Source organism: Gallus gallus, chromosome Z (genome assembly GCF_016699485.2).
Source record: "Gallus gallus isolate bGalGal1 chromosome Z, bGalGal1.mat.broiler.GRCg7b, whole genome shotgun sequence".
NCBI lineage: Eukaryota > Metazoa > Chordata > Aves > Galliformes > Phasianidae > Gallus > Gallus gallus.
In genome coordinates, this window is record NC_052572.1 from 63,759,222 (window position 1) to 63,783,645 (window position 24,424).

Here is a 24,424-nt window from a genome sequence, read left to right on the forward strand (position 1 = left end):
CATTACTTCAAGAGAGCATCAACCAAAACAGTGGTGAAAGAAATTGTTCCTAGGACTTAAAATACTTAAAAGAACTTAATCCTTCACCAGAGAGAAAGACACAAGATCTGAAGTATTTGAAGGAGCCTGAGACTTACCTAAAGGATTAGAACACTCATAAAACATATGAAATTTCATTTATTTTAAAAAGCAAACCAGAAACTACCAACTAACTCTATCTGAGGGGAGTTAGCCAATACATGGCCAGTAAATAAGACTACAATTAACAACTTTCGGACTGATGACATTGTCCTTCATTCCTCAACTTCTTAAATGGACCTCAATTCATAAGGTTGAAAACCACATGGAAGGAGGTAGGAACATAGATCAGAAGTAAATCATTTTTTCAGGAATGTGCCAGTCATTGGACTGCAAAGCTACATGCCCAGAGAGTATCAGATGAAACACCAATCTTGTGTCTCCTACTGCAAAGTAGTAACTTACAGCATAGCTAAGAGATGTGGAAAAAAGGGAATCTCTCTGAGTAAACAACTGAACTGATAGATCCACTTCCTGGAAAAATTTCCGGAGATAAACTTCCCACTGTAAAATCGTGATCTCTTTTGGAATAAGTAAGCAAATGAATAAGTCAATACCTCAGAATCCCAAAACACATCATAAAACACACAAAAACTCCAACAAGTAAACAAATCCTTTTCAGGATGCCAAATGCCATTTCAGGAAAAATGCCAGGATCCTACCAGCAGAGATACCTGATATGTCATAATTGATAGTAAATTCTTTTCTTGAGAAAAGTCTCATTGATTATGAACCTAAATTTATTCAGAACAAAAACAAAGATATCTCCTCCTCCCCAGTCTGTTGTCTTTGTTTCCTCAAATCATTCATACAGGTGGAAATACCTGAAATGTAAAATAAAGAGAAGAGTCTTGGAGACAATTGCACTAGTTTTGTGATGAATAATCTCATGGATGTTCTAATCTCATGACTTCAGACCTGAGCAGACAAGCAATCAGTAGGGGGTCTGAGATGGCAAGAACACTGCAAAGGAGTACAAAATGAGATTTCGGGCCTAATTTTTTTCTGATGAAATGTGGACTAGATCATTACTGTGACATACCTGGTTACTAGAACACTATTAAGATATTAGGGTGTTCCAGCATACAGGTGATTCCTAACTCTCTCTGAAAGACCTGTGGACTTAATTCACATCTCAAAGAGTAGCCTGGGAAAGTATGATGACCACTGCCTAGAAGATCAGATGGTTGGACAAGGCCAGGAATGGAGCTATATCCTTCACTTTACAAACTTGTACTCATATGAAGAGTAGTGAGAGTCTCCAATTATTTTACAGTTAGCAGGAGTTTGAAAGATAATGGCTATAAACAATGTAGTTCCCACACAGTTCTCTTATGCTGGAAATTTGCTGTTACATGATAAGATAATTCTTATCAATCCCACTTGCTTTTGGCTACATCTTTGGGAAAAAAAAGTCTACTTCCAGGAAAGATAAAATAATAGGCCTTAATAGACCCTGTCAGTACTGTTCCAGTGTTGCATCAATATATTCTGGGGTGGAATAGTTTGTGCTTCTAAGAAAATAAAAAAGAATCAAGATATTCCTTCTCTATATTTCTAACTTTAAAAGATAACAAACAGATTAATCATATCTTAAAACAGCTGTGCCTAAGTATATTGTTACTACACCAGCATTGTACAGGAAAAGTAAGGGAGTACAGAAACTGATGAATGCATTTAACTGGATATGTTCCACTGGCTTCTACAGTAACCTGGAACTGCAAGCTACTGATGCAAGGATCTACCATAGAAAAACTAACCACAAATAATGAATACAGGAGAGTCAGTTTGGAAATGTGCATCAAAACAAAACATATTTCTTTAATAAGTAACCTGTGTAGAGTTTGTCAGATGATCTCTCTTTGTAAAGCACCTAGTGGTTAGTATATTTAAAATTTAAACTGGTATTTCATCTTCATGTCAGTACCTTGTGTCTTTATCTGTTGTGCAAAATGAATTTGATGATGGGTCAAAACAGTTACACCCTTCAACCCAGTTCTCAGTTACACCCCTGCAATAGCACTGACCTCATATGCTTGTCATGGAAGGGGTGTAACTGAGAAGACAGTATGACCCATTTTATGTTGCACCCAGTGATGAAATAGAGCTACTGCACTGAAAAGGTCAGAATCCAGCTAAGGATTATGGAAATTAAACAAAGCAAAGGTGAATAAGCAACAAGGCTTTTTTTTTAAATTAAATAAGTAAATAAATAAAAATAGCTCAGTGTGAATGAGCATCCACCTTTATTTTGTGAAGACTAGGGTAAAACTTCTAAACTACTAAAGATTTATGCTCCTGTCTCTCTTGCACAGGATTCATATTCATAATTGAAGATGAAAACTGAGAAAATTTTCACTCAAAATTCTGAGGAAGTTAAAACAAGAGGAAGGACTGTGAAAAATAATTAGGCATTTACCGATAACCTTCCACTAATATTTTGTGTGGGCTAATGCTTTACTTACAAGCTATAACTTTAATCAAACAAGCATGTATTGGACAAAACTGAAAGACTTTCTGAATGAGCTACATGCTGAAGTAAATATTAAAACACAAAATTTCCATCTGCATTAATTTTCTAAGGACAACCTTTATACTTTAGCATGGCAATGATTTTAATTTATACTGACAATGCAAATTTCTATTAAAGACATTTGTGGTACTACATTTGGTGAACATACCGGGAAGTACTTTAAATAAAAAAATAAAATGAGAAAGTTTCAAACCATTGAATAAGAAACAAGAAGGTCAGTTTGAGGTCAACTTGCTTTGTAGAATACTCTTTGTGTTCAAAGGGAAGAACTTCATGTGTTACCAGTAATAATACAAAGGCCACTTTTGTAGAACATGATTTAGTAGGACACTTGAAGCACAATGCAAGACACTTGAAGAGCAATGTTACATTCCTCAAACTAGCCTGATGTACCTTGGCATACCTATGGAATAAAAGCATTAGTTTAGAAACATTTTTTGCCAAATAGAGTTCAACAGTGGTATTCTTCCATGCACAATAAGATCCTGACAGAATGCCTCAGACGTCTAGAGCTTGGAGGTCTTTCCCTTAGTGACTGAAGAATAGCTCTCCAACTTTGAAGTGGAAGGCACCAATTAGGCTAGAGCAAGTGGAATCCCTCCCATTAAATGGTACACTGATGTTACAGGAAAAAAAAAAAAAAAAAAGCAGAATTAAAATCATTCAGTTGGAAGGGATCTACAAACTTCATCTAGTCCAACTGCCTGGCCACTTCAGGACTAGCCAAAAGTTAGAGCATGTTACTGAGAGCATTATCCAAATGCTCTCAATATACCTGTTGATACTGACAGGCATAGGGTGTCAGTTGTCTCAGTAGGAAGCCTGTGCCAGTGTCTGACCACCCTCACAGTGCAGAAATGTTTCCCAGTGTCCAATCCAATCTCCTCTGGTGAAGATTTGTGCCAATCCCATCCCTTCACTGATGCCCAGGAGCAGAGCCCAGCACCTCCCGCTGCTTCCCTCTTCAGGGAGCTGCAGAGAGCAATGAGGTTGCCCCTCCACCTTCACTTTTTTTTATCAGTGACATTGATGATGGAACTGACTGTACCCTCAGCAAGTTTGCTGATAACACCAAGCTGAGTGGTGAGGTTGACACAGTAGAGGGAAGGGAAGCCATTCAGAGGGACCTCAACAGACTTGAAAGGTGGGCCTGGGTGAATCTCATGAGGTTCAACACAGCAAAGTGCCAGAGGAATCCCAGGCATATATGCAGAATGCAAGGAGCGGTCCTTAAGAGTAGCCCTGCAGAGAAGGACCCAGGGGTCCTGGTGGATGAAAAACTTAAAGTGAGCCAGCAGCGTACTCTTGCAGCTCGGAAAGCAAATGGTATCCTGGGCTCCATCAGAAGAGGGGTGGCCAGCAGGGACAGGGAGGTGATTTTCCCTCTCTACTCTGCCCTCATGAGGCCCCAGGTCTGGAGCCTCCAGTACAAGAAAGACACAGAGCTGCTGGAGAGGGTCCAGGGGAAGGCCACAGAGATGATCAGAGGGCTGGAGCACCTCCCCTACGAAGACAGGATGAGGGAGCTGGGCGTGTTCAGCTTGGAGAAAAGCAGGCCGAGCGGTGACCTGATTGTAGCCTTTTAGTACCTAGAGGGAGCCTATAAACAGGAGGGAACTCAACTTTTTGAAAGGGTAGATAACAGCAGGACAAAATGAAATGATTTTAAGTTGAAGGAGAGAAGATTTAGGTTGGATGTCAGGGGGCAGTTCTTTACTGTGAGAGTGGTAAGGTGCTGCAACAGGCTGCCCAGAGAGGTTGTGGATGGGGGTGTTCAAGGCTGGGTTGGATGGGGCCCTGGGCAGCCTGGTCCAGCATTAAATGTGGAGGTTGGTGGCCCTGCCTGTGGTGGGATGTGTTGGAGCTTGATGGTCCTTGAGGTCCCTTCCAATCCAGGCTTTTCTGTGGTTCTGTGTGTGATTCTTTTCCAGATTGGTCAACATGTTTCCTCAGCCTCTCCTCACAGGACATGTCTTCCAGCCTTTCTGCCAGTTCTGGTGCCTCCTCTGAGCACTTTCAAAGACTTTAATATCCTTTCTAGATTGGGAAGCCTAGACATATCAAAGACTCGTCTTCCAGGACCAGACAAGATGACAACAAGAATTATGAAAAGAAAATCTTTAAGTTAAGTATACCTAGTCTTCTGCAACACATGTACCTGCACTTTTTCTTTTCTTGCACAGCCACTTGAACTATACTCAAGTACGGAGTTGAAGAGGAGTGATGAAATTGAATGTGGACAGTACATATTTGTTCAAAGTCACATTTGCGAACATCTAACAATATGAACTTCACAGTTATCAAGTCAGGAATGTTTAGATGCACATAGCTAGGAACCAAAATTATACCACTTGGATTCTGATTACCACTTCCAAGTATTCACTGCTTTAGAGTCCAGTTTGCAGATCTACTGACAGTTCTACTGAGGACAGTGAACTGCTTGTCCAGTTGTGTTGACTTCCAGGAAAACCTCAGGAGTAAAATATTAAGTGATAAAAGACAAAAGAAACATCAGTACAGAAAAATGTGCTGCACATGAGGAAATCACCCTTAATTTCACCTGTACAGTGATAAGTTGGATTGATTACTATTGTTCTGGAACAAGACCTTTGGGTTAGAAAGCTCTAAAAACATCAATTAAACACCCAGTGATGACTAAATAGCAAAAAGAGTGATCAAAATTAGACAAAGGGAATGCTGGACAAAAATAAAACCTTACTCTGACAATATACACATCCATGGTAATTCCAAGCCTAAAACTCCAAGTACTTCTAATCCTCTGTCTTGGATAATAATAGAATAAAGAGAATTACAGAGAAGAACAATAAGGTCCATCAAATATTTAAGTGATTGGCATGAGAAATAAATAAACTTTACCTCTCTTGATGTTGGAAGAAGACTTAAGGTAACAAGTTCAACAGGTTAAGTCAACTAACCTCCATTATTTCATGTCTAATGTGAAGTAGTCATTGACCTTTTGAGTATTAGCATGAGAGGATATCAAACAAAATGAGTCAGGGGTAGAAAATCAAACAAAGTCTTTACTCACAATGCAGGTAAGCTATGGACTCCTTACTACAAGACCAAAGTCTTATACAGATTTCAAAAAAAAAAAAAATGCAATATATTCTTATAAGAGGATAAACATTAACAGTGGTATAAAACACTATTGCACCTGCTTCAGAAAGTCTGTGGACTAATGCCACTGGCTACTGCCAAATACACAGTAGAACATATTAACTTTATCCCCTTTCTTTAAATGTTTGTGGACACCAAAGTATTTGTCTCCATTCTTGCTTATTATAAAACAAACAAACTTGTCAAATCTTCCTCAATGTCAGATTTATCTGATGTTGATTAATTCCATTCTTTACTTAGCAGATAGAGACATCAGGCTTACCGGTGTTTTTAAAAGTACTGCTACATTAGATACCTTTCACTTCTCTGAATACCTCTCTAGCTCCACTGCCAGAGTTAATAGCTAAAAAAATTTCATCCTTGAGCTACTGAAAAAGAACAACAACTTGATTAAACACCATTTTATCTGTCCATGTTACATCTTTTCTGTCAGCACTGCATATTTGAGAAAGGTTGTTTAATTAATCCTCTATAAAGAAGGGTTCTGGTGTGATATCTCTTTTGCATACGAACACATCCCTTGAATTTTTGTTGGTCCTATAATACGTCGGTTCTACAAACTCCCTTACATTCTCATTTGTATTGACTTTGATATACTCAGAGAAGGAATATTTATTGCGTTTAAGTTGTTCATACTCTTGCTGAGGTTCAGTTGTATCACTTCTCTTCCTGGATCTTCACAGCTATGATCCTCCAATTTTTTTCCTCAGACTCACAGATATGTTCGTGCTCTCCTGAAAAGTTTAATTGAGAGCAGAACCCACCGTTTTTCTAAATCAGTGTCCATTTATATAAATCTATTAAGAGGTATAGAAGGAAAACTAATTTCAGATAGATATTAATCCTGACAGGAAAATATTTCTTATGGAAAAATGCCTAAATTTTTCACTGTAAACTTACTACTACTTACATGAGAGGTTGCCTAATTTTTGTTCCAGGAATACTTTGTACAAGAGATGATGGAACAGATCTGAGTTGCTAACAGAGATCAACATACCTGCACAGCTGTGAATAAGAGAAGCCCAAGGAGTTTAATACGCACTATTTTCTTCAAATCACTGACTTAAAGTTTCAGAAAAACATTCTTCCCCACTGATGTCTTTTGCTTCTTATTTTGCTTTCAGAAAGATAGGATTACACTTCACTGTTCACCATGAATTTCATTAAAGAAAAAAAAAAACCCACAAAATTTATAGGGAAAGAAAGGGTCTTTTCTTGTCCTAATTAGTAGGGTAAATTTGAAAGAACACAGTTTAATCCTCTGCAGAGAATATCCTTGTTTTCACAGGCTCCAGTCAAGAATCCTACACCTATTATCTTAGCCTTCCATCAGAAATTAACCTGAAAGCAGTACGCAGAACGAAACACTTTGCTGCTACATATTACCACCAGAATGCATCAAGGTATATGCAGCCATGGAACAGGACCGCAGTGGACTCCACAGTCCATGCTTTGCCATGAAGGGGTGCAGACAGAAAACCTGTTTGTCTGTCAACCTTATATAGCTGGTGAAGAAAGTGACAAAGAGGCAAATGGGAAGAGCAGATTTTCTCTGAGAGCTCCCTTCTGAGAAGCAGAAACAGAGCCTAACTCATCACAGCACTAATTAATTATCCTGATGCAGAGTGAAAATCAATAGCATATTGATATTCTGACTCTAAACCCAAGCTACAATGAAGAAGCACTACAAGGCCAAGTTAGTACCCAAATGAAATCTACAGGGAACTGTAGGAAGCAGACAAAAGATTCACTGTCCTCAAGGATGCAAGATGTAAGCAGTAACCTGGGAGGAAGGTTAAGCGGGAAACAGCTGAGCTGCGCCGAGCCCGATTCTCTCTCCCCTCCCCACCACTAATTAACTCACTGCCAGGAGCTCTCAGAAAAGACACCTTGTGATATTCCCAGCAAGCTGAGTTTCTCACAGGCTTAAAAAGCCTCAGTAGATAATCCCTCCCGTCCCTTTCTGGCTTTATAATCTCCAAAGAATAACTGCAAGCTATAAACTGAATATTACAACACTGAGTTCAATAAGAAATCCACTTCTGATTTCAGTTACTGTCCCATGACTGCAGGCTATTATTACCATCTTCTAAAGAATTAGCTTAAAATGTTTTCAGTTATTTTATTCAGGCTCTGTTGCAGACAGACAATTATTGACTTTACTGTCAGTTACAGAAGTGAACACTTTACCACTACCTACAAAAGTATTCACAGACCCTCAAGCAGGAACCAGATGACTATTGTGAGTGCTTCTGTATGCATTATCATTCATATTACTTTAAATACATATCTTTACATCCAGCTTTAGTCACCAGTCACTTTTCTCGCTGTCTTGAATATTAGCAGTAACCTATGAAGTATAAGTGAAAAGAGTAAGACATGTAGTAATGTCTGTACACATACATACCATTTTGTCTTAGTTTTGACCATTCATTCATTATTCCCTCCATCACAGTGACTTCTTAGCTAACTTCTTGGACCTGACACAGAGGTTGTGTCATCTGGCCCACAGGAGACAGTGGGTCATAGCCAAGATTTTAAGGAGAGAAATTCAAAACTTCTGGGATTACTTCTGGGTATAAAAGACAATTGGGGAGAATAAGTCCCAACCACCAGACAAACAAACAAAACCACCACCAACAACCAAACCTGAAGTATGAAAATAATAATAAATGAAACTATAGTTCATGTTTTAATTTTTTCACTTGAAATATTTTTCTGATTTGGTATTACAGTAAATCCAAGTTACACAAGAGAAAAGATTCATACCCACTGATAGGCAGGCTTGGGGCCAATACTACTGAACAAAGAATTCCTTCCTGACTTACTGTTACTGCTTCATGTTTTGTAAACACTGCAATCCATTGTCAACTTGTAGACCCAACAGGCATAAAATTTATGTGTACATCATGACACCTCAGAGAGAATTCACACTCCATCTCTTTTTCACTTTTCCTTTAATTCAGTAAGCATCATCTTTAGCAGCACAGGAATACTTCCTGAAAATTAGGTTGATTAATTAAAAATCATGCCCAGTAATCATAACAGCCTTTTAGGGATTGCAGTGCTCTCAACTATACTTCGTCTAATAAATTTGGTAGATGCCAGAATAAAACTACACTTCAGCATGTTTTACCACATTATTACCATGGAACATAGAATTTCAATCTAGTGTTCTTGCAATCATGACAGATTTACTATAGTTTTCACATAATAAACTAGATTTGTGTGATAACATCTGTATAGCTGCTAGAGCTATACTGCATTAACTGTACTTTAACCATAGCTTTATGATATAAAAAATATGGGTTTGAGCCAGTGTTTTATTGGGTTGCCATGCTCAAACGTGCTCTCCATGGCAAAGCAGTCATTTTCTTTCTCTTTCAGCTCCTGGAACTGTAACACGAACAGGAAATACTACATTCATTTACTGCCATAGATGGCAAGGTGCCAGAAATTTGTCTGTTCTCTCTCTCTAGAGTCCAGTAAACCAAAAGGTGAATCTGCTTATCTTACATATGTTCCAGACAGCCACAGTTGCTGGCAAAATCCAGTGATGCTTAACGGGTGAGCTGTGCTTCCAAGAATCAGACAAAAGCTGAGAGTCTGGAACTGGCCAGTTTTGAGGTCTCTCACAGTGTTGCATCATTTTAAAGAAACCCTGCAGCAGAGCAGGGATTAGAAATTGTGCATGAGGGATCCTATCTGCCAAAACAATGAAAATATACAGACACGGAGAAAACATTTTAACCTATTAAAACCAGATGGTCCTATTCACCTTTTCTGCCTATTTATTGTTCCACCTGCACCTCAGTGTGAAGGAGATAATTCTCCTCCCTTGCTCTCATTTATATGGATATCTGTTTTCCATCTTGAAGAGCCTATTCAGACTTACTCCTTAATACTCTATATTAAGTTGTGGAGTTACATGACTATCTGATTGGCAGTCTTGTCATGCATGATTTCACTATATTGATTTTGCTAACAAGAATGAAGTGAGCTACCATTTGATGAGCAAGAGAAAAGTGGAAATAAACATGTATGACTTAAACTAGTCTTTATTATTTGTATCCCAAGGCAAGAATGCTGCAGCATGCTGAGGGTGGCGATCTTTTTCTGGGCCAACCGAAATCCCACTTGGGATTCCTTCATCATTAGGCTACTTAGAGTCATTAAAAGAAGTTGAAATCTTTTTGTCCCTTTAGTGAGAGAGAGCCTGATGGCCTAAGAAACCACGAGCTACCAAGAAATGCATGTGCACTCAGAAGCAAGAGAACTGTTTCCAATTTGGTGATGCTGCTCTTAATGCCAGGCTACCCTTGAACATGATGGAGAACTGTCCCATTGACTCTCCAGCTGTCCTATGGGTTTTACTTGTGGTCAGACCCTTCTGTCAAAGGCCTCGAAAGTCTCTGTGATCGAGGCAGGCTTTGTCCTTGTTTAGGACCCAAGAAATTTGGCAGCCACAAGGCTTCTCTCCCCATTATCTCTGTCATACTCCTCAAAAATCTTTCCTCTGTATCATTTGCCCTGTATCATTTGCTGTGAGAGGTGCCTTTCACTTGAGAATGGTGACCTATGGTATACCTGTGGTTAGCTGATCTTTCTGGATCTGCTATTACCACACTGAATATAAATATAACTAAAGTAGGTAAGGGGAATAGATGGACTGTTCTAGTTGCAGTAACAAAGCTGCTGAGTAGAAACATATTGTTGACATCTAGTTAAAGAAAACATCTCAGTAGTGTCATGATTGCTGAGAGATCTATGCCTCTTGTTACTGACTGGAGATGAATGTGGTGGTTGTTCCTCTTAAGCTCCAGACAAAGCCACTTGCACATTTTGGTGGTACTTATGACCAGAAGAAAATTCTGCTCTAGACTTTACATACATAAGCAGCAAATACACTGACTCATGCAAAATGACTCAACAGGCAGGAAAGCTGTTTCTGTGGGTAAACCAAACCAACCCTGGAAATTTTAGGGAGTAGTGAACAGCTAAGATATTGATGCTGTATTTGGTAATATATCTTTCTCCAGTAATATAAATGCATGAATAACAAAAGCAAATGCAAGTAACTTCTAAGTATTTGCCTGCAAATCAGAAATCCTGACTTGAAGTATAACCTTACCAGGTGATAAAATTAGATGTGATTTCTTGTATTTTTCAATAGGTAATTTTATTCAGTAAGTGATCTCAGCTCATATCATGGCTTTTCAAGGTATTTGTGCCATTTTCTGACTATCTACACAAGAATTTCTTCACTCTTCCTCAATTCCAGCAGAAATTTGAAGGAAAAAGTGAACTATGTATAAAGAAGATAAGGTGAACTGTCTAACTTGGAACACCTTTGGGGACGTGTTATTTTGCTGAATCCAGAACATAACGTTTTACTTACCATGTTTCTAACTAGCATCAGTGGTGTTGGATAACATTAAGGAAATGTGTATGATTGATGGATGCTGACACTTTTTTTTTTTATGTCTGTTATTCTGAATTCTCTCTCCCAGACCTTTGTAGACATTTGAAGCCACAAACCCAACCACTGTTGCTTCAGTGCTGTCTGAAAATCCTTCATCATTCAAGAATCATAATTTGCTAGTCTATGAGATGTTCTCCTATCTTTTTCAAAATTACCTTGGAATTAGATATATGAATCTGCAATCTGCAATTCATTGTGTCACCAATTTGGTGAAAACAGAGCTCGCTGTTGAAACTGACTAGAATGGATTGTAAATATCTAGATAGATTGTACAGATACTTGAAGGGACATTTTGTGTGCAGTCTAAAGGAGATCACACAAGACAAATCCTCTCAGGATAAGTTGCTCCTGAGGATCCAGCAAAAGGAGAGCTGTGAGCCCATGAGGATGACTGTTTTGCATTGGTAGACATCAAGAACTGAACTGCAAAAATATGTCCTAACACAGCAGAAAACAGCTCCCAGGTTAAAGAGAAAGGTTGAAGGAAACATAAAACAGTGGTTAGATCAGCATACTAATGGCAGTCAATCTTGGATTTGCTCATGGGTACAGCAACTCTTTCAATGTGGTCCTAAGACTTGGGGTTTCCCTGTGCTCTAGTAAATGTACTGATCAAGTTTTGCTACAAGGCTTCATCTAGCTTAAAGGAGATCTTAAATATCTTTTCATGAAATGCTGATTGCCAGGCTCCCCAGTTCAAAAAAGACAGGGATTTACCAGAAGGAGTCCATCAGAGGGTTCACAGATATGATTAAGGGTCTAGAGAATCTCCGTTATGAGGAAAGGCTGAGGAACCTGGGTCTGTTCTGTCAGGGAAAAAAGAAGGCTGAGGGGGATCTGATTAATGTTCATAAACATCTAAGAGGACGTGGGAGGCAAATAGAAGGTGAGAGGTTCTTCTCGGCGGTGTGCAACGATAGAACAAGGAGAAATGTCTTAAAACTTGAACACAGGAAGTTCTACACAGACATGTAGAAAAACTTCTTTATGATAAGACTGATAGAGCACTGGAACAGGTTGTCCAGAGAGGTTGTGGAGTCTTCTTCCCTGAAGATATTCAAAACCCACCTGGACGCCTACTTGTGTGACCTATTGTAGGGAACCTGCTTTAGCAGGGGGGGTTGGACTCAGTGATCTAAAGGTCCCTTCCAACCCCTGAATTTCTGTGATTTTAGTTGTTTTGCTCAATTTGGGGGCTGTAGTAATGACAATCTGGAACTGGATTCCACTTGCCCTGACCTACCTTCTCACCTTCCCCTACTTCTAATGCAGTGTTGATACACAACAATTTGCACTTCAGCAAAGAGAAATTTTACCATTTGCATTGTTTGATATGTTAGTCCTGCTGAGACAAATTCACCCTTGAGAGAGAATCTATCTAGTACTTTTCAGTCAACACAGACACCACTTCATGGATTTTGTTTGAGCAGCCAAAACCAAACATAAAAATGTACCTAAAGAAAAAAAAAATGGAAAAGGAAAGTAATCTATTTCAGAGTTTGAGAACAGAACTCTTGAAAAAAAAAACACAGGGTGAAATACTGGCCTGTATGAAATCAGTGACAAAACTCCCCCCATTACACAAACCATTTGTGTTCTAAAGTTTCAAAGGAAAATTGATTTTCCTAGATTCTCTATTGACATTATGCTGATACGGCCATAAGGAACTATTCATATCTACCATACATACGCTGTGTTCACCACACTTGGTGTCAGAACTACCTTTCACAAACAGAGGCAGAGAGAAAGTGGCAATTGTTAATAAATTTCCTGGACAGATTTATTTTACCTGTAGACATTTTGAGAAGCAACTCAATCCTCATACTTTAAAATCCAGCTGTGCCTGTGGGACCTGACCAATTTGCATTAAATCATGAAGTTGTACTCTGACTAGAAGAGGATAATCACAATTTTTGCTTATGAAAATTGGTAAAGTCATCTGGTTTATTAGTAACAAATGTTTAACAATTCAGGCTTCTCAAAGACCCTTCTGTATTCTCTAGCAGGGTTTCAGTTTGTGCTGCCACTGTGCCGAGAGGAAAAACTGCATATCATAGACAATACTGCACTATTCTTGATCCGTGTTCCACTTGAAAACCCAAGTGCTTTCTCATACTTCATGTTCTGCATTCCAGCTTTCTCCTCTTCACGTAGAGCTTCTCACATTTGTGAATTTACATCAGCTCAATACAAAGGGAAAGTGTTTCTGTTAAACAAGTGATCAGGCTTCCTAATGAACTATACGCTTCATAATAAATTCTACATTATCGCACAGCAATACACACAGTCTGTGGTACAACAGTTATTTCCTACATCACACGCAGGGAAAAGTATGCTATATGATATCATGCTATGAATTGTTAGTAACTGCCAGTTATTAGTTACTTAATATAGGCCACAGTATGTACCTAAGGATAGTGCTTTACGAAATACTTTAAAAACTTTACAAAAGCTTAATTATGAACAGAAATAAATCAAAAGAGGGAAATGAAAAAGCTGCTTTCCCCCATACACAGAATTATTACATCAGTGATTCTGTGATTCTGTGATCAGTATAACTCCACGATGATTTGAACTACAGAATGGCAATTCATGGTGACATTCGGTTCAAGGGATAAAATACTCTGGTTAGTAAAAGCAAACAACACAATGGAAGAATTGTGCTGTCTGTAAAGAGTGGCAGGTCCATCACAGCAGTTTCAAGAGGAAAGAAGCAGACACCAAAAAGGGAACATTGCCCCTCAGATAACTCCATTTCTCAATCTCAAAACTAAAGAAACACAGTGCATTTTTTTGATTGGCTTCACATCCAAGATGATCTCTTCAATTAAAGTGAAATGAAGGTTGGCTTTTATATGCTACTTTGTTTAACCCATCTAGCTAACTCCTTAGTAATAAATTCATCATTAGTAAAACTATGAATTCTGTTTCGTATTTCACTGTTGTAATGATGTCTGTAGAGTACTATCAAAAGTGTGATAGCAAAGGTGTGACAGGAGTTGCGGACAACTGTTCTCTTTGAGTTGAAGTGCACAAGGAGATCTGAGAGATCAGTAAACATTTGCTTTCAAGCTATTTTCAGTGTTATTATAGCAAGAATTTTGAAAGAGAAAAATCACCTTTCCCTATGAACATGAGAGACAAAATGCATTGATGGTGTCTTTACTAAGTACCTTGGCGTGAAACAGGGGAGGAAGAAACATTCTGGCATTTTGTTCTAATAATATTCAGATTTCTCATGGACGCGGCACACTGTAATTTAGAAACTTGGTAGGGAGGAAGTCCAAGTGCAACATCTTCAAAGCCTGTGGCTTTAGAGAAAATGTAAGTGAATGAACTTGGCTGGAGTACAAATAAGAAATGCATTCCTGAACCAAAGAGCTACAGCATTAGCTTAACCTTAACACCAGTTATGCTTGTCTAGAGGTCTGGAGAGTTTTTTTTTGTTCTAATGTATAAGATCAAAAACACAAATAAATTGCATTCCCTGCCAGTGTGTGGAAGTAATATCTCAAACAGCTTTGCCCCTAGTCTGCCAGACCATATGAAGCCTACGTTATGAGGCCTTTATCTATACATCTGCAGCACTACACTGTAGCTTAGTTGCCTTGTTTATCCTACGTTTTTTTGTTTGTTTTTTTTTTTTTGTCTCATTACTACAACTGTTTTTTGTTGTTGTTGTTGTTGTTTTTTTTCACATGAAGAACATTACTGGTGGAGGTACACTTGGGGGCAAAACCATAATAATGACTTTTGGTTATTAATGATGCTGTCTTTATGAAGAATACATAAGAGAAGCACACCTAACCAACCATTTTTCCTTCTCTTCTCCATCCATTTACATCAGAGAATGCTGGTGAATTGTCTGCTTGAGGAGTGCCCATCTTTAGAATGAGGAGTCTGAGTCTAATCTTTTTCTGTGGCATGTTCAGTGTCTAAGATTCAAACTGTGCATAGAATGAATGATGCTGTAAAAGAGTAAAAGAGCAGTAACTTAACTGTCAAGTTTGTCACATGGTCCTTCACCACCCAATTTATTATGCTACTAAACAGAGAAGACTTTCTTTCCAGTTTTGCAACACGAATGTTCCTGGTTAAAACTAGGATCAATGCACGTAGGCACAGTGAATTAGCTCATTCCCCTCCCACTGGCTGCCACTGCACAGTCATTGCTCTCCCAGTCCTTTTATGCTGTTGATGACTTTAATAGATTTTGTCACTGCCACTCAGGGCATGTTAGAGGCAACCATACCTATGACAGTTCTGACCCTGAAGAGCTCTATAATTCAACAGCCACTAGCTCAATTTCTCAGTAATATGACAAAATGTTTAATAATTTAAATAATGACCCTTTGAAAGAGTCCAAGTGTCTGTTTCCTACAGAACGTGTCAAATCCTGGAATGGAAAATCTTATAGTGAAGCTGCAAACACATTCAAGTTTTGAATTCAAAGCAAAGTTGAGTTATAAGCACCAAGTTACTGTTGCAGGTTTTAATCTTTGCATCCTCCTACTTGGCAAGTATAATCCAAGAGACAATGAAAGTACTCACATGAAATGTGAGTTCTTTGAATGGAATTTTATACTAAGAGGCAAGTAATAACTTAACAACTTCTGGATTATATGTCACTCTTGATTCACCTCCTTAAAGGCATAAAAAATGTTCACAAATGCTGTAAGATATTTCTTTGATAAGGCATTGAACAAGGAATAGCACTTCAGCTGTCCACCACTTAAACAGAAACTCTCAGAGATTTTGTGTTTGAAGTTGTCAAGAGAATCACAGCTGTTTTACCTTAAATCCATAAAAAAGGAACTTCTCCATCTTTTTCCTGTGCTGAATGGGCAGTATTTTATTATTTCTAAATTTTTTTCATGTTTTTCTTTTTTCCCTTCCTCCACGAGGACCTGGTAACATCCTACGTTGTAGGTTGCACCAAATTTCTGAACACAAGGCTATGTGGTAAATCTCTGATTTACTGTAATGGAGTCACAATTTCACATCTGGATTTTAGCTATTGTTCCTGGCACCACAAGTTGGTTTTTGTTGTTTGTTTGCTTTTTGTTTTGTTTTGTTTTTTTCCCCTATTTCTCTCTGAGAGTAGAGTATCTAATATCACTGAACATTAAAAGACTGATTTCCAGACAATTGAACAAAATCAAGTGGAGTTACCTCAGGGAGCCAAATACTGGTCCCAGCAGCACACATTACAACCATGTTGAATTCCTAGTGATCAGGGATTGTGCATGTGTCAGTGGGAATAAACCACTAACCAACTGGCTGATCTATAGGAAACTTCCTGTGCCCAATCTCTGCATGCCTAATGAAAGAGTTATTACACAGTTAATAAGAGTTCCAGTTAGGAAGGAATATACATTATTCTATGATGTTGGTTCTGTACTTCAGGGAAAACTATCTGCAAATATTTCCGTTTTAGCTACTTCTTCTGATTAATTTAATTTATTGAAATATTGGTTATACCTGTAGTTGACCGTTGGCCATTCAGTCACTGCTCCGTTTGCAATCACTGAGTTACACTCAAAACCTGGACTTTCTGAATTATGTGGATCTTTGTGTCCCAGCAGGTTAATGTGTAGAGACACTTCAGCATAACACAGTATATTTGTGACACTATATATTCTTATATTTCAGTGGCTCATTTACATTCCTTCCTTCCTTCCTTCCTTCCTTCCTTCCTTCCTTCCTTCCTTCCTTCCTTCCTTCCTTCCTTCCTTCCTTCCTTCCTTCCTTCCTTCCTTCCTTCCTTCCTTCCTTCCTTCCTTCCTTCCTTCCTTCCTTCCTTCCTTCTTTCCTTCTTTCCTTCTTTCCTTCTTTCCTTCCTTCTTTCCTTCCTTCCTTCCTTCCTTCCTTCCTTCCTTCCTTCCTTCCTTCCTTCCTTCCTTCCTTCCTTCCTTCCTTCCTTCCTTCCTTCCTTCCTTCCTTCCTTCCTTCCTTCCTCCCTTCCTCCCTTCCTCCCTTCCTCCCTTCCTTCCTTTCAGCCATTCAGCCATCCATCTTCTCTCCTTTTTTCTTTCTTCCTTTCTCTTGTTCTTTCTCTCTTGTTCTCCCCTTCTCTCTTGCTCTCGTGTCCCCATTTCCCTCTCTCTCCTTTTCTCTCCCTTTCTTCCTTCCTCTCATCTACTGATTAAAAGGAACAAAAGGTCACTTGAAAAAAAAAAAAACAGAAACCAACAGAGTGAAACTCCGAGCACACTTACTTGAAAAAACCCTGTGTTGCAGTACAAGATTGAAGTCTGAAACTTGAATCTGTTTAAGAAGAATATATAAACTTTACAAGTTTAATAAGAAACAGATCTTGTAGACTTTGTACTTCGTAATTACTAGGAAATTAGATGTAAAAAATATTTAAGCACATCACGAAGGTTTCAAAAACAACATTAACTTGCCCACACTTAAAAACTTTTTATGGTATGGTATGAAAATTGTTTTATTTATTAGTCAAAAATAGAGGTAAATATGTATTTTATATATGAGAGGGCAATTTCATTTCTCATTAAACCTACATTATGGATCTTCATTACAAATTCTGTAGATCTCAGCTGGCTAGTAATTATAATTTCAAAAAGCATCAAAAGGTTGATTGTCTACTTCTAATATATTGAAACCATACAAAAATAACAAGACTTAAACAAAACCAAGTGTAAAAAAACCTAATTTATTTATTATTATTATTATTATTTTAATTTAGAAGTCACATTGTCTTATTCGTTATATCCTACAGTCTTACTTTCACAGTTGCATAGTACTTTTTGTATATACCAGTAGCAAAAGAATATCTGGTGCAGAACATCTTTCAGCCAAAGGAATGAATATTTTTACAAGTGCAGACAATACGCTTGAAAGTCTCTTTCATACTCAGATATATTTTGTAATTAAGCATATAAATAAAAAGTTTGCATCACATCTTTCATGTGTGCATGTAAAAAAACCCTCATCTCAGTAATCATACTCACTTTAACACAAAACCAAAGGAACAAAATGGAGATAGAATGTTGTGTATCATACAGTGGTAAGCACAGTATGTAACACGTCTTCACCTGCCTGAACATCTGAACCTCACTTCTCTTATATCCTAGAGATAAAGGACTCCACATGTTCTGTGAGCAGCCTCTGTGACATGACAGCTATGGCTGCAGAATCAATATCCAACACCTTGTACAAATCATCATTCCTTCCCCTCTGTTGTTCACTCCTGGTTATAGAAGCCTCATAGTTAGGGAGTAGATGAGGAAGACCTTATGGTAACCTCACTGTGTCTCTGCTGGACTTCAAGAAGGAGCTGAGAGAACTGAGTGCTCGTTAGCCTACAGACAGAAAGGGGAAGAATTTCTCTTGTTGTTCCTGGAAAGGGAAATGAGACCCAGTGAAAGGCTAAAGAGGATCAAAAGCAGCACGTTTAACTGTCATCCAAACTGGAAATCCCTGCCCTAGGCAATATACACTCAGTTGCTGTTTTTATGACTGTAGTGAGCTGAAGGCAGCTGCAAAAGACTCAAAGATCATAAAACTAGGTGATATTGGGAAAAGCAGAGAAAAGAATGTTAGATTTTCAGTGTATGGTGGGAATGGTATTTACTTAGGTTATCTGTACTGGAGTTACTTTACTTTAAGTTGATCAAACATACCTTTCCTTAATCAATGTAATCCTCTTTAATCCTATTCTGCAAGGTGTTAACCAACACTCAACGGTGCTCAGCAGTCCTCTGTGGAATGGGAAGTCCTGTAAAAAGTTCAAGAATTAGTCTGTCCACTTAGATCTATGCTGATTTAGCAGAGTAGGCCTGTGCTGGGGGCAATTTTTAAGCTTTTTAATCTTAAAATGCATGATTTCTTAGACACAGGAAGAACTGCTGTTTGAAGCTGATCCAAGGAGGGGGAGGAGGAAAGACCTGGCAGATGTTAATTTGAGCCCCAGTAATAACTACCTCCTCTAAGCAATCCAACTCATCAAGCTAATAGTTAGTCTGATCCTGCAGTGACTTGTATTTTCTCTCTGCTTAGGTCTTCCTGAGATAAGATTCTAAAAAAGAAAAGAAGTAAAGGAGGAAAGGAAGGGAGAGATGGAAGAAAGGAAGGAAGGGAGGGAGAGATGGAAGGAAGGGAGGAAGGGAGGAAGGGAGGAAGGGATGAAGGGAGGAAGGAAAGGGAAAAAGAAAAAAGAAAAAAGAAAAGAAAAAAGAAAAAAGAAAAAAAGAAAAAAGAAAAAAGAAGAAAGGAGAAAGAGAAAGAAGAAAGAGAAAAAAGAAAGAAAGAGAGAAAGCATGCATTTTCACTGTCATGGTATGAAAACATGAGGAAGAAAGTTTAAACCCAAAATACACATGTACACTGTACCACAGAAATAACAGATCTAGGAATAAGATGACTCCACTTATGTCCTGTAAACTTTCTTTACAGACAACAATGTCTTCCCAAAGAGGTGTGTGGGGGGGGGGAATATAAAAAAAAGGTAGAAAAGGTAGAAAAGTTTGTTCTCTAAAAATGTTAAAGCTAAATAATTTTTCAGGGTGAAAGGATGAATAAATTTTAGAATCAAGATGCTGCCTGAAGAGTTATGATTAGGGAGAAATCTGTGTCAGTAAGCAGTAACAGAAGAAAGAGGAACACCCTAAGGAATTTCAAAATCTGAATAGGACTTCTATCTTGTTTTTCTTTCAGTCTCTCTTTTTATCCCTGTGGCAGCTTCAGATACTATGTAGCTTCATTCACCTTCTTCGACATGAGACCCACACTTCTATTAATAAATTATAAAACTTCAGGCAATCAGGAAAAATGAAATAATTTCTCAAAGATTCAGTGAGGTGTAAAAGAAAGCTCACAAACATGTCCTTTCACATACATAACATCAGCATGTGCTTATTTAGCAAAGCCTTTTGCAGTTCCAAAATAGCAAGGAGTAGACACTTAAAAGAGACCCATGTTTGGCAAACATGGAATTCAAGGTCAGCATCAGTAAAAATACTGTAATCCCACCAGCAACAAGTTTCTCAAACTTTATAAACTGCAAAATTTCCCTGAGATAAGTTTTCAGTTTAAGCCAAATTAAACTTAATTTTGCTTCAGATATGCTTGTTACATTCCTTGATCTTGGGCCTCTGTTTCAGTGATACTAGCAGAACTACAGTTCAGGTGCTTGTTGCAGTGCTCACATGTGAAATAGTACATCCAACTCCTAGCAAGAAGCATTAAAAAAAGTACAAAAGATCAAACTCATCCGAGTTAGCCCCTATTTAATGCACTGATTAGGAAGGAAATGATTATATACACTGAAAAATGCAGTATTTGAGACATCTCTCTGCACATCCTTTAGGATAGCCCAACTAAGGACAAATAAAAAAGTAAGATTAACAATCCAACATCATTAACTCCAGATCTGAAGTTAACTGAGTAAATACCCTGTTTCATTGTCAGACATAACCACAGAGACAAATATCACTATACAGCCTCAAGTTGTCTACATCACACAGTATATTTAACTTAGGCCTACGCTATAACTGTTTCCCTCTACTTCCACAGATATTTAAATCAGCAGCATAAAGTTGGAAAAAGTAAACAAATACTATGGGAAATACACTGAAACAAATTGTCTGTCATATTACTTTTGCTCTATTTATTCTGTCTGTAGTTCAAACCTCATTTTTCTACAGCTTGCCTAAACAAGTTTTGGATTGGAGTTGTAACTTCCTTAACACAAGAAGAGTATTTCAACTCAAAAGTGTATTGCTTCTGCAGAGTATTGGAGCCATCTGTAAGGACAAAAGTGTCACTGCACATTAAAGAGCTCAAGGTTCTGGCCCTGAATCTTCACAGAGCAATTTGATTACTTCATTTAATTTTTGCACTCTGTCAAAATCTTCCAATCACTTAGAACTATGTGAATATAGTAACTCAAGGAAAATTACTCAGAAAAGTTATTGCAATCAATTTCTGGTAAGACCACTGTCATATCTGCCATACTCATAAAACAGAGTCGTTCCTTTTGTTTCTAGTGAAGAGATAATACCTGTCTGCCTTTGCTTGCTTCCCTGGCTCAGTTAATACTCCGTAATGAGACAACCTACAAATGGAAACAAAATAAATAAACAAATCATAATAATAACAAAACAAAGAGGAAAAGCAAAAAACAAGCAAAGAAACCAAAACCACAACAAAAAACTTGAGAGCTGTCCTTTAGTATATAGAAAAGAGGCTGATGTACATAGCAATCAATAATTTTCTTGACTGAAAAGAGAAACTTCAAGCTTAAATTTGCCAAAACACACAGCCTTGCAGAGCTCTCTTTTAGGAATTCAGCTGACATTCTCGGGAGCCAGCAGTAAAGGCCCTGGCTTGCTCAAATGTGGAGACTCAAATTTACTTCTTTTGCAAATTTGTGCATGCCTGTGTTTGGCTGTGCTCCAGAGAAATGCACCCAAATTAGAAATTAGGGACCTGTAAGCTTTCAGTAGAAGGTCTTTGGCTGCAAGACTGCTGGAGTGCTCTCATGCTGCATACTACATATAACAGTCTCAAAATTGTGAAAGTATCATCAAATAAGGCAGGGAGTAATCACATTCAGACAGCCACAAGAGCAGTTCCTGAGGCCTCCTGCCCTATGATTTTCAAGGTCATATGCTTGAAGTAGAGGATATGTAATTTTCCTGATGGTTTAAAATGGAAAGTTATTTGATACCTTCCTCTTCTAAAAGAGAGAAGGAAACTGGGAGTGGCAAAGTTGTAGCGCACAGCCTCTTTCAGTCCACAATTGGGAACAGATTCCCAAGTTCCTTTGATGGTACAAAAACTCATTGAAGAAACAGCTGTCATTTTTCCTGGGTTCGCCAAAGATCAGAAGTGAGATAGCAGCAGTGACAGAAGCAAGCTGTAACCACAACTTCCAGTAGAGATTAAGGGCAAGGGAGAGAGGAGGAAATCGTCTTCTTGATCACCAAGAGTGGCTGCCATCTGGTGGCAAAACATGAGGGCCAATAGTTGCCTTCTCCAGGTTCCTATCTTGCTTCGTGGGGTAGTGGAAGTACAGATAAGACTTGCAAGGATAAGATACTGTGTCTGTCTTGCTACTAGACCAACTGGTTGTGCTTTGGAACATGCTGAACCTTTCTGGGAATGGCATGGAGGCATGTTTATGTAGTTAGTAGCTTCTGTAGGTAGGATACAGACTGCATACATGGTGTGATCCTTGTTGTCTCGCATACATAGGGATTCAGAGAAATGGAAAAGTTGTATTTCAGCTTGTTCCCTACTGCAGATCTCTGAAATCAGTGTCCTTCTGCCTCTATCTCCTTCACCCTTTCCACAGAACCGAAGGCTGCGTTGCTTCACAGTCCCAGGGGCTCCATGTACGTTACATTATGCCGTAGGAAAACACACTCTGTCATAAGTTATTGTGTATTTTTAAAATGTGTATTTTGTGGTCATAATCCTTGTTCACAATTTAAATGTTTGCCCAAGAGCACCTACTAGATTTTAATAGAGTCAGCATTCATAAGGGACTGGCTTTTTCCCCACTGTGAATGACCACAAAGGATGCAGTCTGAAGTAGTCTTCAACTCCAAGTTGTTCCTCTTCTGAGTTTCTTTAGCAAGTTACAAAAGGAGATTCAGCAGCAATGACTTATTTCTTTATTATTCTGTCACATGCACGAAGACTTTGTGCTTGGACAAATCTGAGTGTCTGTCCTGCCAGCCTTTGGATCACTGCACAACTCTTTTCAGACTCAGAAACTTGCAAACCCAGGCAGCAAAATGCTTACATTATGATCTGTAGTAGCCTTCCCTGTGGTGAGGTAAACCAGCATCCTACAGTGTGGTGATAACACCACCTTTCCAGAATCAGCTAGTGATTTGTTCCTCATCAGCTAGAGTGTTGCCTTGCACAGCTTTTGCTCAAACTTCGAATTACTATTTTAGACATAGGAACACTGCAGAACAGGAACTGAGTCATGCACTGAAGACTATAGAAATAGAGAACCATGAGAGTGCAGGAATTCCTAGCTCTGTGACTCCTCTCAGTCCCTTGGTGTCTTTTTCAGCCATTCCTTCTTGTTTCTATAAAAAAATAAACCATTCCTTTTATATTTAGAAATACCAAACAAGAAAACCACCCCCTTATTTCCTTAAGAGAGAACTAAATTTAAAGATGTTATTTTTGTCATATCACTGAAATAGCTTTTCCATAAATACAAAGGCCATAATGAGGCTTTGAAAGCCCAAGAAGAGGAACTTGGGATCAGCAGCTTCTGTGGGACATTCTCTGAGATTGGGGGACTGCTTGTACTAAGCTTTATAGTAAGCAGTAGAAGATTTTGTTTTACAAGGGTCATTGGTGAGTAAGAATGCACAGCACATGGGAATATTAGTCTTCTCTTTCTGTTTTTCAGGTGGACCTTCACGTTCTGAGTTTCTGAAATGTTGGTGATGTCTGAGAAAGGGAAGATAAATCATGCTGCCACTGCTCTCTGCACACCCACCTCTGCAAAGTATCTAGTAAGTTTTTATGTTTTTTTTTTTAAAGGAGCAATGATTTGTCAAATGAATGATGTGCTCCTTCTGTCTGTGTATTCGTCCCTTCTGTCACCTTAGAACTAAAAAGGATTCCTCTGGGATCATAGCAGTCTCAGTACTGTGATAAACCATGTGCTCTCTAGCATTGTCGGAACCATTACAGTGAAGACCACAAAACAGATCGTGGCTCGACATGGCAGTTTTACGAGATTTCTGCAGTGCAACAGCCTTACCAGGATAATGTTTTGACTGTACATTGTAGACCAGTGGGTTCTTCAAAAGATAACTTGTTTTAAACCGTCAAGACAGCGAGAAGTTGTTTTGTCTGTCTATATCCATCATACTGTGTGTTACCAGGGACCAGTCAGGCAGCAAGGCTTTAGGTGACTGAATGCTACTTGTCAGGAAGTGTTTGCAGGCACTTATGGAAATAAATGTAAAATCCACTTTCAATTAAAATTAATTCTGAGTTCTTTGTGCTCTTCACACAGTTTTCTATGTTTCTCTTTCCACATACTGTTAATTTATTGCAAAAGGAAATGAGGTCGCTTATTGTAATATCTCTGTGTGTATGTGAGATCCTTCATTTTGTTCCCACAGCTCTGGTGAATGTATGCACAAAAGTAGCATAGTAATTTGTGCCAACTTCAAGCTCTGTACAAAGAAATG

At 38.5% G+C, this 24,424-nt stretch overlaps 1 protein-coding gene across 1 annotated transcript in view; it reads left to right on the forward strand.

Moving 5' to 3' along the window:
* The window catches only part of TMEM167A (transmembrane protein 167A), a 92,880-nt gene extending 69,143 nt beyond the window's left edge, over positions 1–23,737 (forward strand). Inside the window, exon 4 of the mRNA XM_046905498.1 lies at positions 23,632–23,737. Within this exon, the coding sequence (XP_046761454.1) occupies positions 23,632–23,669 (38 nt within the window). The 3' untranslated portion in view covers positions 23,670–23,737. The remainder of the gene's footprint in view (positions 1–23,631) is intronic.
* The last annotated feature ends 687 nt before the right edge of the window (positions 23,738–24,424 follow it).